The 20756-nt window shown below is 43.6% G+C and overlaps 1 protein-coding gene across 1 annotated transcript in view; it reads left to right on the top strand.

The window, feature by feature from the left end:
• Window positions 1-14895, top strand: part of LOC122361744 (polypeptide N-acetylgalactosaminyltransferase 16-like) — a 29940-nt gene extending 15045 nt beyond the window's left edge. Inside the window, 12 exon segments of the mRNA XM_043262684.1 lie at window positions 1115-1180; window positions 1995-2116; window positions 5109-5196; window positions 5837-5921; window positions 6114-6217; window positions 7160-7258; window positions 7261-7285; window positions 7361-7453; window positions 7539-7622; window positions 7698-7821; window positions 12602-12718; window positions 14195-14895. Coding sequence (XP_043118619.1) covers window positions 1115-1180; window positions 1995-2116; window positions 5109-5196; window positions 5837-5921; window positions 6114-6217; window positions 7160-7258; window positions 7261-7285; window positions 7361-7453; window positions 7539-7622; window positions 7698-7821; window positions 12602-12718; window positions 14195-14335 — 1148 coding nt within the window. The 3' untranslated portion in view covers window positions 14336-14895.
• Window positions 14896-20756: the final 5861 nt, after the last annotated feature.

The raw sequence follows: 20756 nt of genomic DNA, 5'->3' as shown, positions 1-20756 counted from the left end.
TAACTGAGTTACATTATTATAAAAGTAACTAATTACCTGGGAAAGTAACTATTCTGTTACTTAAAAAAAATCAAATAATGTGGATGTCCCCAATATCAAATATGTTAAATGAATGGAATGGACACTAAATATAATAAGTTATTATTATAAAACATTGTACGCTAACCTACGTTGTTTTTATGTCACCTATGAAATATTGTTATAAAAATATATGTACTCTATGGACACCTTAGCCATAGTAATTTTAAATAGCGTTATAATATTATTTTGTTTATTATTTAACATTATAAAATAACAGGCTTAGTAATTAGACTAACCATGACTGCATATTTGTCATGTTGTCTGAGTTTAGGACTGGTGGTGCTGTTTAAGATATTGTTTGTCATTTAGTGTTTCTATTAAAAGGAGGAAAAATAAAAAAAAACGTCTACTATTAACTATATAAATCACATTAGGATCAACGAGCTGCTGCGTTCATGAATATTAATCAGGTTGTCTGTGTTCGCTCAAATTGATTCGCTCAAATCAGAGCAGGGCCGACAACAGGTGAGCGCCAGCCAATGAGATTATGGTTAGCGCGGTAGCCCCGCCCACTACCAGAAAAAGGGGCGGTTCGTAAAAAGCTGAGGTATTCCAAATAATTCCGAGTTTTGACGGAAAATACAGTAAATATGATTTTTTTCTGTGGCGTGTAAGACTCTCTCGCTCGGTAACTTTGTGAGTGAAACAAAGTTAGTTTACGGGCGTCAAATACAGGTATCGTCACTGCTGCGTCCATTCAGATGAACCGGAAAAAATAAAATGATAGGCTAATGATGTTAGCGTAAGATAATTTATAGTAACGTTGCATTTTAATTATCAGTAACGGTAGCGGCGTTGCAACGGGGGAAACAGTAATTCGTTACTGTGGAAAAATAACGCCGTTTATTTATGAATCACCGACTGAAATGCTCACGTTGAAATGTTGACGCGCGCGCTCGTGTTGGTGCATTCTGGGAAATGTGATGTCCCTCTCTCTCTCTCTTTGTGTGTGTGTGTGTGTGTGTGTGTGTGTGTGTGTGTGTGTGTGTGTGTGTGTGTGTGTGTGTGTGTGTGTGTGTGTGTGTGTCTGCAGCTGAAGACTGTCGACTGCTCTCTCAGATCCCGAAGGTGCGCTGCTTGAGAAACGAGCGCCGGGAAGGTACGTGACGGACAGATGAGGACCACTTATTTATAGCCTGCAATTAATGGAGAGCATTACTTTTGCACTATCTTATATTAAAAAGTTGTCACCTCTGTTACCTTACCAGCTTGGCTGGTAAATATGTAACATATTTCTATATAATGTTTATGTTCATTGACACGAATTATACCGGTTACTTCAGATCTCATTTAGAAGAGTAGCCTATATAGTGACAAACAAACACAAAAATGACTTATTCGAAGAGGAATAGTTCACACGAAACTGTAAATCCTGTCAGGACGTGTTAAATACGGATATTTAAATACACACTTCCATGCCAAAACTTAAATAAATAAATAGAAAGAAGAAATCCAGTACTTTATTCATTTAAATTGATCGAAAGTGACACTAAAGATGTTGCAAAAGAGCAAATAAATGTGAACGCTGTTTCGTGGCTCCTGCAAAAATATTGGTTTCATCACTGATAAAAATCAGTAGTGTTTCTTGAGCAGCAATCATTTCTGAAGGATCACAGCAATCAGCTGCGCTTTATCATACATTCAAAAGTGATATATTGTTATTTTAAATCAGAATCGAATAATAATTTGAGCAGATGAGACGCTTTTACGACAAATAAAACCGTTATATGTCTGCTTAAGTATCCGCTTTAGCGCGTTAAGGTGAAGTTAAACCTAGCGGACATGGCTTCAAATGATTCAATGCGTTCCCTTAACGCCAGGAACGAGCGACAAGCTTCGTCCCGCGGCGTGATTCGGTGTTGTTGTAATTATTTGGGGACGGTGATGTGTGGAATCGTGCTGGTGTTGATCAGGTCTGATCCGGTCTCGTGTTAGAGGAGCGTCTGCGGCCTCAGCCTCCATCCTCACCTTCCTGGACAGTCACTGCGAGGTCAACACCGACTGGCTGCAGCCCATGATCCAGAGAGTCAAAGAGGTGCGTCGCACACCAACACACCACCACACCACCATAGAAACATCCTCCATGCCGGAAATCAGTAGGACAAAGACCATGTTCCATGGAGATATGTGTTTTTTTTTCACATTCAGATTTTATCACACTCATATTGCAGATTTTCTCAAAGTATTCAGTGTTTCTCTGTCTCTCTGTGGTGCAGGAGGGAGCGCACGGAGGTGACGGATAACAATAAACAGTCTTTAATAATCCACACATAAGATCAGGAACCGCACGTAAACATAGACAAGACCGGACGATTTAACACTGAACAGAATCGAACTTATAAAGGGGAGGTGATGGCATTAAAGCAACAGTTCACCCAATAAATTAAAATTGTGTCATCGTTTATTCTCCCTCGAGTAGAAGCAAACCTTCTGACGAACACGAAGCGAGATAGTTTGAAGAATGTTCGTGAGCGGGCCGTTTTGGCTCTCCATTGACTTCCATAGTAGGGAAAAAAAAATACTATGGCAGGCAATGGTGAGCCAAAACAGTCCCCCAGTAATGAGCGCATGAGGAATGAAAACAGTGTATCCTTAAACCATACATCAACGGAAAGCTTATTTTATACGCTGATATTAAATAACAATTAAAAAAATCTACTCTTTGTGGTCCAGGGTCACGTATAATTGTGCATAGTTAGATAATAAACAGGCGTTGTAACGTTTTAAACAGGCAAAAACGCTTCCCATATATACTATCACTCAAATGTTTGCAATGATTATAATTTTTTTCAGTGTTTTCTGAAAGAGGCCTCATCTATTCACCGTTATTTAATCGAAAATACAGTATATTGTGAAACTTTTTTAAAACAATGAATGTCATGCGACACTGAAGACCGAGTAATAATTGTAATAAATATTAGCCATTTATTAGTAATAATTCAGCACATATTAATGCTTTATTCTGCATCCCTAATCCTAACCGATACCTAAACCTAACAACTACTTTACTAATATTAATAAGCAGCAAATTAGGACATTACCAAGGGAAAATTGGTAGTTAATATTTAACAAGTGTTCCTATTCAGTATCTTCATGAAGCATTAAACAACAAAAGTTTTGATCGGTAGCGTGATGTATCACATCGGAATACAATTAAACCTGAAAATAGCGAAAGTTAGCCCGATCAGTCAAAGGCCAATATTTACAATTTATCCTCATGGATTTAAGAAACCTTCGAGGAGGAGTGTGTGCGAATACGTTCTGAGCAGCGCTTCTCAAATGCATTGGTCTTCAGCAAGTGTTTACTTCACAAAATGAAACACAAATGTCTCAAATCTAGACAATGTGAAATAATGACGTATTTTCGTTCTCTGGCAGCACAAAACCCATCGTGCCGATGTTTACTTGAACTTTTAACGTTTCCTTTACCTTGTTTTAGAGGACGATGCTTGCCATGCAACCTGTCCGTGTTGAATCTAGCTCGTACCTAGAGTTTGATCAGATACTCGATCTGTTAGCGCTCGGCCGCCGATCGCTGCTTTAACTTGCTGATGAGTCATAAATGGCCCGAGTCCAGTCTTCTGGTTCTTCAGAGGGAGATTTTCCCAGAATCAGAGCACAGTTTGTCATCTCACAGCTGCACCATGTAGCCTCTCTCGTCCTAAATCATCAAGAGCGATTATCATCATCATCATCATCATCATCTCCTCAACCACTTTTTGCAGCATAAGACCTCTGCTATGGAGCCAAGAGCCTAGTGTTTGCGCTGCAGGCAGTGATTCTGGATGATTGCTCAAATCCGCTGATTGTTGAAGACGCGAGGGAGGAACTTTTGCTTTGCATGTTTTCTTCAGATGTAAATATGAAAATGTAGCTGCATCGGATGTAAAATCAATGCACTTCGCAGCAGAAAGTAGCACTTTTACGATACTAAAACATTTCGAAAAACATTATTTTTGTAAAATCGAATGAAAACGCCTGTTTTTTAATTCTTGACTCGCAGGCTATTATTTTTAATGCTTTCGATATGCATGTCTGAATTTAAAAAAAATTATATATATATATATATATATATATATATATATATATATATATATATATATATATATATATATATATATATATATAATAATTCATTTTAAATCTGATTATTATCAGAACATAATTATTTGAATTTGTTCCATTCAGAACACAAAAAACCCCCAAAACAAATTGTGTCACTTTAGAACAGTTGTTAACTATTAACTACGACTTTTTAAATTCTTATTTGCCGCTTATTAATAGTTAGTAAGGTAGTTTTAGGTTTAGGTATTGGGTAGGATTAGGGTTGTAGAATATGGCGTAACTGTAAAATAAAGTAATCTATTAAATGCACCATAAAAACAAATCTTTTTGTTAAATGTCGGAAGGTTTGTTTTTTCTGCGACAATATCAGTTATGGAAAGTGTATATATAAATGTTTCTGAAAAAAGCCACCAGCTTCTTCCGGTAGGAGTGTGTAAGCGGGATACATTGCAGATGGCTTTCTGGGCTTCCCCTCACATACTCCAGCAGTGAGCACAGATTTCAGCATGTTTGCGTACAGCGCCAGCGCTAATTGAAAACACTTGATTTTCTCATGCAGTTGTAATACGAACTTCCCCGGCACAAGTTTTTTTTTTTGTGTGTGACATACGCATGCTTACAAGCTCGTAAAACAGTTTTATGTATGCAAGGTTTCACTATGCTTTTCTGCAACGGTTTACGCACTAAATCTAGCCATTCTGAATGTGCAACACTATACTATGTTTTGGATCACGGCCGTAAAATAAAGCAGCTGTGAGAGGGTTTGTAATACAGCTGCTGAAGCGGTGGCCGTAAATTTGACATCTTACTCTCACAGTGACCTCCACGGCCCTTCTCTGTTATTATTATCAGCAGTGTTTTCTTTTCTGCTCTGTTCTGCACTTAAATGCAATGGTGGCTAAATAAAGCGCATTAATAATAAAATGAAACTGGTCACTTCTGGTTTGTGTGTTGTCCTGCAGGATCACACGCGCGTGGTCAGTCCCATCATCGATGTGATCAGTCTGGATAATTTCGCCTACCTGGCCGCCTCTGCAGACCTGAGAGGAGGTGAGAGATCTCAGTCCTTCAGTTTAGTCTCTTTAATATTTGTTTTAATTAATTGAATAATCCCCAATGACCTCATACCTTTTTCCTCTGGAGTCTTAGAAAGCTCAGATCTGTTAAGATACCAAAACCTGCTATCGGAAGATCTCATTACGTTATTATTGTACTGTATTGTACGTGTTATTGTAATATTATTTTTAATCTTTACATTCATATATTTTTTTTTTTTGATTTGACAAATTTTTACAATCTGGTCATTTAAAGGTATCTGTAAATAAAGCGTGATATGCCAGCTGATATTAGTTATTTTTGCTAGCATCTTTTATTTTGACAGTGATGTTTTTTTGTGGAAAACACTACAGCTCACATTTATGCATTTTTAAAAAAAAATCTTATTTTGCATTCAAAGCACGCCTACTGTAGTATGTGTGCAGCATTATATCATAATAGCATGAAAGTCACTATAACTCCTATTGTTTTACAGCTTTTAAGTTTTTCGATTTCAGTTTAGTTAAATTGTTTCAATTGTTTAAATGATATCATGCATATGGTATCGGCCATTTAAAAAAAAGCCAGTCGACTGCTAGTCTGACTGAAAATGACTGCATGTGTTTATTCCTCACTTTTTCCTCCCTGACGTCAGGTTTCGACTGGAGTCTGCACTTCAAATGGGAGCAGATTCCTATAGAACAGAAAATGGCAAGAAACGACCCAACGCAGCCGATCAGGTCCCTCTCTCTCTCTCTGTGTGTCTGCAGTCTAATGGCTTATTGAAAGTCCAGAAGCTAGCGAAATTAACACAAAGGAAAGACTTAAAAATTCTAGGGAGTTAGTCAAACGTGTATAAGAGCTACAAATTCAAGCACTTTAGGAAACACGTTTTTTTAACAGGTTTAATAACGTGTCTGCTGTTGTTTCAGGACTCCTGTGATCGCAGGAGGAATCTTTGTCATGGATAAAGGCTGGTTTAATCACCTGGGACAGTACGACACTCGCATGGACATCTGGGGGGGTGAGAACTTTGGTAAGGGATGAATGGTTTGTGTCGAACGTTCAGTGAACAGTTTAGCATCGGAAACTGTGCAGAGTTTAATAAGTGCCCTTACTGATATAGTCGAACACATGAATAATAACAAAACAGAATTACAAATTCAACTTGTTTTATTTGCAAATCAACGCTTCTCTTTTTATTTAGTTGAACTCGATAGACTCAAGTAACTAAAGTTTAAAATTTTATTAAATTAAGTAAAGCTGTATAGACGTTTAAAAAAAAAACGAATAAAAGGCAAAAACGTAAAATTAACTCTAACTAAAATTAAGTAATTGGCTTATGATAAATATATATGAACAATATGAAAAATATACACAAAAATGTAAGGGAACAATCTCAAATATTGTTACATTACTATATAAAATCTATAACTGCATGCTAAAATGAGGTAACACTTTATTTCTGTAGTCCACTTCAGACACTACTAACGGTAAGTAACTTTGTAACTACATGTCAACTAGCAGTCGTCAGAGTATTAGTAAACTGTCTGATTAATATCTTCTAACACTTTATATTGATGGAACCACTACAAACTTTACAAGTGTATGTCAGCTTACTCTGCTAACCCTAAACAGTCTGCTTTGAGAGTTAGCATGCGGTTGCAAGTTCATGAGAATTAGTTGACGTGTAGTTACAAAGTTACTTATGGTTAGTATAATGTCTGAAGTGGACTGTCAAAATAAAAATGTGTAATGTGTTTGTTTTTAGAGCCCTCTACTGGATAAATCAGTGTCTTGTTGTATATTATTGCTATCATCGTCGTCATTTTTTGCAAATCTTGTGTCCACTACATTTCGCCCCAGTAGCAATGGCCTTCCAAAAGAGGTAACCTATCGACAAGGTGATCTCCGGGGTGACCGTAACGCTGTTTTGAGCGTGTCCGTGTTTACTTCCTGTCTGTTTGTGTCGCCGCAGAGCTGTCGTTCAGAGTGTGGATGTGCGGGCGGCAGCCTGGAGATCCTTCCTGCAGCCCGCGTGGCCACGTCTTCCGGAAACGCCATCCGTGCGACTTCCCGAGGGCAACGCGCTCACCTACATCAAGTAAACCTGATTTCTGTGACCCGCGATGCTATGTTTGGCACCGCAGTGCGTGAACGAACGGCTGCTGTGTTGCAGGAACACGCGGAGAGCTGCTGAGGTCTGGATGGATGAGTATAAACAGTATTACTACGCGGCGAGGCCGTCAGCGCAGGGCAAGGCCTTCGGGAGGTCCGTGAATGCCGGTCTCTTTCTCGTCTCTCTTCTTTCGGGGCCGAACTGCTCCTTTAATCTGCCTCTCTGTCTCTCTGTACAGCATCGCGGATCGGCTGGCATTGAGGCGGAAGCTGAACTGTAACTCTTTCCGCTGGTATCTAGAGAACGTGTATCCTGAGCTCAAGTGAGTCACGTCCAGGTATAATGTCGTTTGGCTCTATCGAGCGCGTTCTGAGAGTTTGGTGCTTGCGTCCGTCAGGATCCCGGAGCAGGAAGCGGCGTACAGTCTCCTGAAGCAGGGCGGCCTGTGTCTGGAGAGCCACGGCACGGACAGTCTGGGTCTGGCGGAGTGTAAGACCTCGTCGAGCATCCCTGCTTCACAGGTGTGTGTGTGTGTGTGTGTGTGTGTGTGTGTGTGACCTTTTCGCTGGCCTCGGTAACTGAGCTGAACGTCAGGAGTGTGGCAGTTCAAAATAGTTTAGCTTTTTCCTTAACAATTTTAGCTTTTGTTTGAGTAAATATAGAGTGACAACACTAAGGTACCGATTTCCCGTTTTGTTTTGTTAATCGTTACCTATTCCGCCGCTGAATATAAACTAAAAAAAGGTTACTGCGACTTTTTAGCTCGCAGATCTGACTTTATATCTTGCAATTGCTAGTTTGTATCACGCGATTCTGAGAAAAAAAGGCCGAATTGTGATTAAAAAGTCGCAATAACCTTTTTTTCGTTTTTACTCGGTTAGATATAAACCGAAAAAGGACAGTTTTTTTATCTCGGACTTTATATCTCGCGATTTCAAGTTTACTGTCACCAAGCCAGCAGAGGGAGCCCTGACCTCTGGGTGATCTGCATCCACTCTTTCTGCGACAACTTCCTGTCCCAGGACTATAAATACTGCAGCAAGCCACTCAACTGCAGGTTGCATTGTTTCGCCTGTTGTATTGTAGTTATATCGTTCGTGGATTATTGTCTCTGGTTTTGACCCTGTCTGTATTCTGATTCTCTGATCGTTTGCCGCCTGACCTGACCTCCGCCTGTCTCTGGATTTTGTTATTGCCTCGCCTCCTATATATCTGTTAGCCCTGTTCGACGCCTGCCTGTTATGACCATGCCTTCGTTTAATAAAAGCCTGCACATGGATCCGCACGCCTCAGACCGTTCTTTCGTGACAGAATGCAACCTCACACCAGGATCCAGCGGCTTTTCACCCGAACCATGGCCAGGTATGCACCTTGCAATGTCTTTGCTAACCCTCAAGCAGGGCACCCGATCACTTGAGGATTATACTCAGGAATTTCTGGACCTGGCTTACTTCTCTGATTTACCGGACTGTTTGCTAATTGAATTTTTTCACGAGGGAATAAATCAGCCACTCAAAACACAACTTGTTCGAGAGGGTCCACGTGAATCACTGGCACACTTTATTGAGTTTGGTTTAGTGACTGTGGGGTCAGCTCTCACGTTGGGTATTATGGAGGAAGAAGACACTGCATTTATTCCCAAGATGGCCGCCTGCCCAGAGCCGCTTCCCAAGATGGCCGCCGCCTGCCCAGAGCCGCTTCCCAAGATGGCCGCCGCCTGCCCAGAGCCGCTTCCCAAGATGGCCGCCGCCTGCCCAGAGCCGCTTCCCAAGATGGTCGCCGCCTGCCCAGAGCCGCTTCCCAAGATGGTCGCCGCCTGCCCAGAGCCGCTTCCCAAGATGGCGCCGCCTGCCCAGAGCCGCTTCCCAAGATGGCCGCCGCCTGCCCAGAGCCGCTTCCCAAGATGGCGCCGCCTGCCCAGAGCCGCTTCCCAAGATGGTCGCCGCCTGCCCAGAGCCGCTTCCCAAGATGGTCGCCGCCTGCCCAGAGCCGCTTCCCAAGATGGCCGCCTGCCCAGAGCCGCTTCCCAAGATGGATGCCGCCTGCCCAGAGCCGCTTCCCAAGATGGATGCCGCCTGCCCAGAGCCGCTTCCCAAGATGGCTGCCGCCTGCCCAGCGCCGCTTCCCAAGATGGCTGCCGCCTGCCCAGCGCCGCTTCCCAAGATGGCTGCCGCCTGCCCAGCGCCGCTTCCCAAGATGGCTGCCGCCTGCCCAGCGCCGCTTCCCAAGATGGCTGCCGCCTGCCCAGAGCCGCTTCCCAAGATGGCTGCCGCCTGCCCAGCGCCGCTTCCCAAGATGGCTGCCGCCTGCCCAGCGCCGCTTCCCAAGATGGCTGCCGCCTGCCCAGCGCCGCTTCCCAAGATGGCTGCCGCCTGCCCAGCGCCGCTTCCCAAGATGGCTGCCGCCTGCCCAGCGCCGCTTCCCAAGATGGCTGCCGCCTGCCCAGCGCCGCTTCCCAAGATGGCTGCCGCCTGCCCAGCGCCGCTTCCCAAGATGGCTGCCGCCTGCCCAGCGCCGCTTCCCAAGATGGCTGCCGCCTGCCCAGCGCCGCTTCCAAGATGGCTGCCGCCTGCCCAGCGCCGCTTCCCAAGATGGCTGCCGCCTGCCCAGCGCCGCTTCCCAAGATGGCTGCCGCCTGCCCAGCGCCGCTTCCCAAGATGGCTGCCGCCTGCCCAGCGCCGCTTCCCAAGATGGCTGCCGCCTGCCCAGCGCCGCTTCCCAAGATGGCTGCCGCCTGCCCAGCGCCGCTTCCCAAGATGGCTGCCGCCTGCCCTGCAAAGCCTCCAGTGCCCGCGCCTCGTGCAAAGCCTCCAGTGCCCGCGCCTCGTGCAAAGCCTCCAGTGCCCGCGCCTCGTGCAAAGCCTCCAGTGCCGCGCCTCGTGCAAAGCCTCCAGTGCCCGCGCCTCGTGCAAAGCCTCCAGTGCCCGCGCCTGCGTGCAAAGCCTCCAGTGCCCGCGCCTGCGTGCAAAGCCTCCAGTGCCCGCGCCTGCGTGCAAAGCCTCCAGTGCCCGCGCCTGCGTGCAAAGCCTCCAGTGCCCGCGCCTCGTGCAAAGCCTCCAGTGCCCGCGCCTGCGTGCAAAGCCTCCAGTGCCCGCGCCTCGTGCAAAGCCTCCAGTGCCCGCGCGCCTCGTGCAAGCCTCAAGTTATCCCACCCTCCCACCCTTGCTACACGTCGTCAATGGATCCCAGCAGCCCCTGCACTCATCCTCCTCCCTCCACCTGGAGCTCGCCACGGGTCTGCCAGTCTCCATCGCCGCCGTGGGTGAAGGATCCCTCGCTTCACCGTCCCGCCTCCGAGTCCCAGACTCCACCTCGGCTTGTAGACCCGCCGGCTTCCCTTAGGCTCCTAGCTCCCTCCTCTCTACCGTGCTCCGTCCATTCCACCAGCTTCACCAGGCTCCATCGTCTCTCCGTCTTCACGCCTTGGTCGGTCGTCGACCATCCGTCGCCTCAGGATTCCACTCCTCCAGCTTCGCCTCGTCCCTCCATCCCTCCGGCTCTGTCAGGCTCCTCCCTTCCCCCGGCTCCACCTCAGTCCTCTGTCGCTCTGGCTCCGCCGCGTCCTTCTCGTCCCCCGTCTCCGCATCAGTCGCCGAAGTCTGCGGGATCGCCTAGGACCTCCAGCGCCGCTGTGTCGCCCCTGGCTCTTCGGCTCTCGCCTCCGCCTCAGTCTCCCGACCACCTGCTCCGCCGCCGTCGGTCGGCTCCATGGGGTTGATGACCGTTACCTCTCCATGGCTCCTCCCTCCGTCGGCTCCACCACTGACCATCATGGCTGGGCTCTGGATCGCCTCCCGCCCCGGACTCCTCCCGTCTTCACCCTGGCTCCTCCCACCGTCTCTTCCTCCCTGGTCTCAGTGTGCTGACTTCCCTCCCGGAACCCCCTCCCAAGCTCACAGTTATGTTTTGTGTTGTGGAGCGCCAGGAGTCGCTCCTAGGAGGGGGGCTATGTCACCAAGCCAGCAGAGGGAGCCCTGACCTCTGGGTGATCTGCATCCACTCTTTCTGCGACAACTTCCTGTCCCAGGACTATAAATACTGCAGCAAGCCACTCAACTGCAGGTTGCATTGTTTCGCCTGTTGTATTGTAGTTATATCGTTCGTGGATTATTGTCTCTGGTTTTGACCCTGTCTGTATTCTGATTCTCTGATCGTTTGCCGCCTGACCTGACCTCCGCCTGTCTCTGGATTTTGTTATTGCCTCGCCTCCTATATATCTGTTAGCCCTGTTCGACGCCTGCCTGTTATGACCATGCCTTCGTTTAATAAAAGCCTGCACATGGATCCGCACGCCTCAGACCGTTCATTCGTGACATTTACATCTCACAATAACTGCGGTTTTATATCTCACAATATTGACAAAATAAGCTAGAATTGCGAGATTAAAAACTCGCAATAACCTTTTTTTATTTTTTATTCCGCGGAGGAAACGAGCTTCCATAGTTACCATGTCAACAAGCTTTCAAAATAGTTTTTTTATTTGTTATTATAATTTTTTTTAGCAAACTATTTTAGCGGTTGTTTTGTGTTGTTAATTGCTCAGTTACCACGTCAACATAGGTTTTCAAAATAATTTAGCTTTTTTATTTTATTTAATTTTTTATTTTTTTATTTTTTTCGTGTTTTGTTTTGTTTCGTTGCCATTCAGTTGCCGTGTCAACATGCATATAGAATTTCAGTGATTGCATAATTGTAATTATTAAAACATTGCATAATTACCTCATTGATGCATACATAATGTGCATTATAATCCCAACATACTCCATGTTCACAATGTCTTCACATCTGCACTTTTTTACCCCAAATATTTTTGCCCATTAAATGGTTTTGTTTGGTTTTTTTGTCGCACTTTATTATAAGGTGATTTAGTTATAGTGTAACTGTATAATGAAGTACTGAGTAGTATGTACTTACTATACATTTAAAGCTTGATTTAAGGTCAGTTATGTGTCATTTCCTGCCATTGTTACAATAAGCACTTTTATTATTTTTATTTCTTGTGTGAATGTCAAGAGACACATTTCATAATTAATTACTACGTAATTGCCTCATGCCTGATACGTGCAAAATGTGCACGCTATTTTCACGTTTGCATGTTTTAATATATTCTAATATAATATATTCTAGTTGGTGGGAGGAGATGAGAGATGAGAATTTTATTTGGAAAAAGAAAGAATTATTTATTAGACTACAAATGCGAATAAATGAAGCCAAGTGTTTGGTTGCCTTTTTTTTGTATATCCAGCATCTCCCTGCACCTGCGTGACTCGCTCGATCATCTGTCTGTCCTGTTTTTCTCAGAAGTGGACTCTGATCGAACCGCAGATCCGTCAGCATGACCTGTGCCTGGCCATCACAGCCTTCACCGCAGGGTCAAAGGTCAGACTGGAGCCCTGCAACATCAAAGAGTCCAGACAGGTGTGTGTGTGCTTCCATGAAGTCTATTCCCACAGCGCTCCTTGTTGTGTGTTAAGTGTTTCATAAAGTGATATTCCGAGTGCTCTCTCTCTCTGGTTCTCTCTATCATAATAGCTGCTGTCGATCTGAAGTCAGCAGACAGAAGCGCGTATCTTCTCTCATAAGCCTACCGCATATGGTTTCACTCGCATGCTCGCAGGCTTAGCTGGACCGGCTTTTATCTTTTTTTTTCTCCATCCATCTTTCATCAGCCTGACCTCTGCTCCTGTCCACTCATTCAAGCTCAGCGCGTTTGTGATTATCGCTCCGAGTCCAAAGAGCAAAAATCGGTGTCGGTGTAACAAGACCATAACAAGAGATGCGCACACACACACACACACACACACACACACAGGATATTACTTTATATATCGAGCCTTCTATTCATCTGACCTCGCCGTTTCATTGATTTCACAGCGGCTTTAGAATGTCGTTTCTCTATATGTTTCTTTAAATGTGACATTTTACATGCTTCTATTTTTGCAGCATTTATCAATGTTTGGAATTTTGCAGTTATGTTGCCTTTTGTGTAAAAGAGTGAAATATATCCGTCTGTGCATGTACAGAAAATGCTCGTACGACGCAGAGCAAAAGACCATATTTTCTGAATTAATAAGACATTATAAAGCAATTCTGACATTATGTCGCTACAAACATTGTTTATTTTTTTTTTACTGTCATTTATATAATAGTTTTTGTTTTTATTTTGAATTTGAATTTTTTTCACTTTCATTTTTGTTGACATTTTAATAACTTTGTTGTTTTTTGTCATCGATATTAGTTTTTCTTTAAAATGCATTTGCAGTTGTATTAATATTTAAGTAGATTTAGTTTATATCGTTTGTTAACTAGTACTTAACTAGCCTACACTAAATAGAAACGAGACTTGCTTTGGCGACCAGTTAAAATAAAATAAATTACTATTTTTTTAGTAGTTCTGTTTATTTTTATTTCAAGTAAGGGCATTATTTTGTTGTTTTTTTGTCATTGATATTAGTTTTTGTTTTTCTTTAAAATGCTTTGCAATCGTATTATTATTTATTGAAGTAGATTTAGTTTTAATTTAGGTTACGCTAAATAAAAATGAGACATGCTTTGGCAGCTGGTGGAAATGAAATCTAGATTTTATGTCTTTTTTTCAAATTAACATTTTGTTAAAGCATATTGCTTTAATAACTCTAGTTGAAAATAAATTAATTCTGCCTCGGATTCTAGTAACAGGGTTGCAAAATCCCAAACAACACAACGTAATATTTCGTTTCGATCGACCTTCCTGTTTATTTTTTACTGATCATGTCATGAACAAGAAGAAGCAGAGCTTATTCTCGCAGCCCGTTCTGTGCTTTATTTGTGGACAGCTGGTCTGCAGCATCTGCATACGTTGCTATAAATGCAATTAACCCTCCATCACGTTTTTTTCCCTCCGTCCGTCTGCAGAAGTGGAAGCCCGAGGTCCGGCTGCAGCACATGATCAGCGGCCTGTGTCTGGACAGCCAGCCTCCTTCAGGCCCGCCCCCTCGTCGCTCAGTGCCGCCCCAGGTGGCCAGCCAATCCTGGGAGCCGCAGCTGGTCACCTGACTCTGAGAGCTGGCGCGGAAGGCGGGGAAAGGGGAGGAGTCTGAGTCAGGTTGCTGAGCTCGAAGGTGCTGTAGGAGCCAGAGGAAAACATTTGCACACTGTTTTAGTTGAAGGTGCTGCTCTCAAACCGATCGAACACGACCCCGTCCACAACATCCGACCTCATACCCTTCGCTCGGAACAGCTGGAGAGGGAGAAGCCTGCCAAATCCAAGCCTGAACGCGTTTCGGAGCCGGTTTCGTCGGCCGACGGGAGTGCTTTGCTGAGTGTTGCGTTAAGGACTCCAAAAACCCAAAACATATGTATATAAATGCCTTTTACTACCCTTCCGACTCATGTCCTGTATGTTCCCTCATTCCCCCTGAGAGATGAAGAAGGTCTGAGTGGTTTTGATTGGGACGAAGCGCTATGCCTTGAAGAGAAGTGTCTGAAGATTTGCCGTAGCGCACCGGCTTACTTGAAGATGACGATAAGAAGGACAGAGAGATCCACCGAACCCACACACGGCTGTCATCACAGTAAAATAACGTTTTAGCAAAAAAGCATTAATGAGGTGTAAAGCGCTTTACATGAGCTTTTATTCTGCATGGTACTGTACATCAGCACGGCACACAGACACACACACACACACACACACACACACACACACACACACACACACACACACACACACACACACACACACACACACACACACACACACACACACACACACACACACACACACACACACACACACACACACACACACACACACACACACACACACACACACACATACACACACACACACACACACGCCAAGCCCAAAGACTGCTTTTCCTCCGTCTCGTTCGTCTGCCTTTTGAAACTTCTCATTTACTTGAAGCCTTCTTCATTTTGAATGCTAGGAAGCAGTTACGCTGATTGAAAAATAAAGACCACCACCAACAAAGCGAAGAGAAAAAAAGACAACGATACAAAAAATCGAGTTTGTCTTTGTGTGTTTATATATATATATATTTTTTTTTTTCTTGTTAGTTATTTTACTATTGAATGTATGCACTGTAAAAACAACAACAACAACAACAACTTATATATATAGTTAAAATGATTTAGCTTAAACCTATCATTAATATTTGTGGAGCTGAACCGGTGTGTTTTCAGTTAGACCAGCAAACGTTGATTCGTTTAAATATAAAAAACTGAGCATCTTGTTGAATGAACACGCTTAAAGGCAGACTTAAAGCTACCTTTTTAGTTCATCTTCCTTGTAGGTTCAACCTTCAGCTGACTGAACTTCATCATTCACCCTCATGACCCAGGTTTCTGAAAGGACTGGCTCACAGACACCGAAGAGCAAGCTTTGCTATTTTACTTCAAAATTGTAAAAGTATGGTATTTGTGGTAAAAAAAAAAAAAAAAAAATCTACAATAAGAAGACTTTGCATTTGTTTGCAGGACATGATTAGGGTCAGATAATTAACACATTTATAATCAAACCGTCATAAACATCATTATACTTTATTATTAAATATTCAATGTATTATGTTACTAAATAATTCAATATTTTTAAAAGGAATATTACCTAACTGTGCATTATTTTATGCATCAGAATAAATAGAGCAAACGGCACTAAAATGAATTCCTTTTAATTTATCAAACTTATTTAGTCAAAACACTTCACTCAACGGAAGAAAAAGGATGTTTTTGTAGTCAAACAAAAACATTTCTTAACTAGTAAGACATTTTTCCCCATGCACACTGAATTATAATAGCCACAACCTGCATTAATCATTCAGCAGACGTGTCTTTCGGTGAATAACAATGAAGCCCATCTACATAAAAAGGTTAAGAGTGTGCCTTTTACCGCAGAACCCAGTCTTTTCGTGTCGGGTCACTAATTATCTTTTGTTTTTCTGATTTGCATGTAAACTAGGTATGTAGAGTTACTATTTGTTTGAGTTTTTTTTTTTGAGTTCAGGTAAAACCATTAATAGCGTTTCATAAATTTGCATTATTTATTCTGACGCAAATCAATAACGCACGCTTACGTTTGATACATGGTAGACCTGCTAAGTGTTATGTACGTCGAGGTTATTTCATGAATAAGTCGTATTTAATAAGAAATAACTGAATTAAACAGGAGTTAGTGAGCTGCGGTTCTCTCGGCGGCCGCTAGGTGTCAGGATTTCCTCACAAATACACCTCTTTACATCAACGCGTTCAGATTACAACGTTTATAGAATAAATACCAAACGCTTTTAATAATCGCGTAAACGCTTTCACTGAAGTAAAATAGTCCAGTATATTCACAAAAGAGTTTTATAGCCTATGACATAATGTATGGATGCGTTTATGCTTCTCGTCCGTCAGTGTGTCGGCGGCCTGGTATTTAAAGGTCAGCACTAAGGTCACATGGGACAGCACTCCTCGCGTCGTGAAGGAAACCGAAGGCGTGCAGAGAACAGGTGAGACGCACGGAGCGACACGACAGGCCTGACAGCTTTGTGGAGCATTCCACGCATTCCCTGCCCAGAGACGTCCGGGAGAGCTTCTTTTAAGAGAGATGCAGCCAGAGGAAATGCTCTCGCGTGTTTCGCCGATTCGGGAGGGTTCCTCGGAGGCCCAGGAGAACATTTGGTAGAACAACAGCACAGGATGAGCAACAGTTCGGGCTGGTGTCGGAAGCGTTCAGACTCATCCTTGGGCCACGTGATGTTTTCTATGTCGGCATACCCGGTGTTAAACTATTATACGCCTCAACTCTTGCGTGCTCTGACGTTTCGTTGCTTGGTTTTTGAAGCACGCTAGTCTGGATTGGAGCTTTGCTGTGAACGCTCTCGAAAAAAGTAGAGGCATCGGCCAGCATGCTCATTATTGGCCATAACACGTTATTGTTAAAATGCAATAAACGTTTCAAAACAGGAAAATGTCATGAAACTGAAATAAGGGATATTTGTGGGAAAAGTCAAGTAATTCAATCATTTATTAGTAGCATGGTAAAATGCATTTTAACTCAAACTCAAATGATAGAAAAAAACAGCATAAAATCAAGATTTTACAAAATACAGTTTTTATTTCCCTTTTATTATTATTATTATTATTGAAAAACTCAGTTTTCCTCAGATTGTTTATTAATATTATTATTATTTCACATAATAAAATGTAAATTAATTGATTTTTGAAAAGGACCTTTGATGCAGCTCTAAGTGAGCGAAAACATTTAGCTAAGTTTTAAATCCGAAAGTGCACCAAAGTTATCGTCTCTCAAAAGAAAGAGTCGACTACGAATCATTAAAACGAGTCATTTTTTTAAACGAGTCCCAAGCGGTTTCGTGTTGACGTCAGAGTTAATCATTAGCATATTACCCGCCCATTAGTTGATCTTTTCGGTTGGTTCTGAGAGAAAATGCAAATCGTTAAACGACTTTGGTAAAAAATAAAAAAAATTAAATAAAATGTGTTTTTTGAACGTGCATGCATGTCAAACTGTTGTCTGGGACAAAATATGAATCTTTCATAACCCATAATAGGGGCACGACATTATTTTAGATGCTTTTTCATGCTGTTTTTTTTATTTCATTCATGTTCGTCGCGAATCTTCGGTTCATTAAGATTGCCATATTGTTATCTTATAATATGCTTAACTGTACTTGTGTGACTTTTGCACTCACTCACACACACGCGCGCGCGCGCGCACATAATTAACGCGCGTATATATATTCAGTAATCCGTCTGTCTCGCGCTCTGCGTTAATTGGCCGGTGTCGTGAAAGCTCCGCCCAGACGGAGTGTTGATGTTGTGAATAATTAATGAGCGCTCGTGTCAGACTGACCCCGCCCAGCGCAGATCAGCGGCGGACGGCTGGCCGAACCCGGCGAACAGTCACTCAGGATCGGGACACGCGCACGCAGACAGCCCGCCGAAGAGCTCCGGCGGGATCCAGCCATATCTTGGGAATATAACATTTTATTTTCCTGGTCGTGTAAATCTCCGCATCTCTCTGACCGGGTTCACTCACTTCACCCGTGGATATCTGAGCCGCCGCTGAACAGGTGAGTCGGTTCACCTTTACCTCTCCGTCCGAGCGAGGCGCCGATGATTATCGGGTTCGCGGTTTTACAACAGCGGCAGTGAAAATGATTCTAACGGCGGTCGGCGATGTTGTCGTTAGCCGGCTAACGAGCTAACGCCACTGACTGTTTGACTTTGAGTTCGTAACGTAGCATCCGGCTAAGTCAGCTGCTAACCACAACCTAGCGAGATAACGTGACTCAGGCGGATGTTTGGTGTGAGGTAAACAGTTTGCCGACTCTCCTGCGTGTTTCGCGTCCAGTGTTAAGCTTCGCTTAAGCGGTTTGTTGGTTCGGCCAGTTGAAGCTAGCCGTGCTAGCCGGTTAGCAGCTCACCTGCCACTGATTCACGACACTAAACGCTCCATTTCACCGTCGTGTGTTCTGTTGTTATTTACACCGGGCTACAGGAGCGTCTTCGTGGCGGGAGCTCGTCGCTGGGTTACTGACATGCACCGAGCTGCAATGTCTTCCGAGCGAGCTGCTTGTTCGTGATGTTAATGCCGGAGCGACGTAAGTCAGAAACTTAACGTCTTTTTATGACTTCGTAATCATCAGTTGGCTGCTGCCTCCCAGTATCCCAGTGGCTCTGAACGAGCAGTGTTTGCAGCTGTCACACTCCAGAATGATAGCCTGCTCACTGATGATTATATCTTGGTTTACACGACAACATATTAGTCTCCTACCAGCATCACGGGTCAGCCTGTCATTAACCCTGACAGAAGAGACAACAGTCAGGAGAATGAATTAGTGGTGTTTTAATGGAAGCATTATATCGAAAAATAGAGCAAAAATGCTCATGTGGTTTTTATGTAGTATTTGATAAGTCACACTCGTATGATGAGATGCACATGCTTTATAATATCTTGAGAGATCTTGAATAGCATAGCAGATACTTACACCAGATAATTTCGATATCAGCCTTCGCTCTCATCATACTCGTCCCAGTGTGATATTAAAACGTGTGGCTTAACGATAAAACAGATAATTAAATGTTTCTCCAAAGCCTTATATTTGAGCTTCGCCGATTCTAGATCACGCAAATCAAGGTGCTTAGGTCCAGTAAGTGTTTGTTTTCAAATATTACAGAGGAAGTCAGTTATTTTTATGGTTACTTGATATAAAAAGAGGTAAGGTTTTTCGCAGCGAAAAGACACGAGCTGAAGATGAACGTTTCTACAGATGGCATGTAGTAGATGCAGCAAAGTTTTGATCAATTGTCTGTTAGATACGATACAGTAGACTTCACTGGCGACGTTTGGCGACGGTCTTCGTCTGCTTAGAGAACCTTTGCACACTTATCCCCTTCCTCATCGCGTGATTTGCCGATTAACACGTCGCAATTATTTCCTCACTTCCACGTTAACATTTTAAGCATTTTTTAAAGACGAGTCTAGCGCGGCGCCAACCCACCCGTGTTGGAATTCCATTGAAAAACGGGCAGGTTTTATTGTAACGTGCACGTTCTCCTGGTCTCCGTGAGAGGGTTCGGCTTTTCTTAGAAGCGTGACGACTTTCGGAAACGAGTGCGTCCAGTTGATGAGTCATCAGAACGGGAGTCGCCGTCGAACCGCACACTTGTGAAGGGTTTTCTTGCGGGGATGAAGTCGTTTGTCATTTCCTTGGAGAGGCTAGGCTTTGCCAAGATAGGAATCAGGAGGCCACTCTTATCTGTTTACTCAGCTACCTTTGGTTCCAGCTCAGCGGTTAATCATTATCACGTCCAAAACTCTGTACCCTGAGCGGCGCGCTCCATTCGGGTGGTGTTTTTGATACGACTGTGCTCAAGGTTGTGTGGTTTTGCATGCGCAAGACTCTGCCGTGCGTTTATAAGGCTTTTCAGAAGAAGGCCGCGCATGGTTTTCTCCGCAGTTTGGATGAACTGCGTCTGCTCCCTTTCAGATTCTGTTTTATAGCCGTGTGTAAAGAGAGGTCACACGGGTTGAACGGCTGTGACGTGAGATATTGCTGCTGTTTCTGCACACGGACTTCGGCCTGGTATGTGTCCAGCTCTCTGACTTTGGCTGGGGATCTGCAAGTCCACTTCAGAAGCGGCTCACTTCAACTTTCGAGTAATTTAATTCAGCGTAGTCAGAAGTTATTTCAGTTTGGTTGGAATGGCGACGGACGGTTACCATTGGTTGCTGATTGCCTGATTGGAGAAGTCTGGTGAAGGTCTGGTCCATAGGAAGGTCCAGTAACAACATTTATGACTAGATCTAAAACAACGAGGCATGGATAATTCATTCAATAAGGTCAGAGGTAAAAAAAAAAAAAAAGAATCTATTTAATGCAGACTAAAAACCAATGGCTCAAAAAAGTACAAAGGTTTACCGCGGTCAGCTTCTAATTAAATTATATTCAAC

This window comes from Puntigrus tetrazona, chromosome 17 (assembly GCF_018831695.1).
Source record: "Puntigrus tetrazona isolate hp1 chromosome 17, ASM1883169v1, whole genome shotgun sequence".
In the NCBI taxonomy this organism is placed as follows: domain Eukaryota; kingdom Metazoa; phylum Chordata; class Actinopteri; order Cypriniformes; family Cyprinidae; genus Puntigrus; species Puntigrus tetrazona.
Note: the sequence above shows the minus strand (reverse complement) of the source record. Positions and strands in the feature narration are given on the sequence as shown.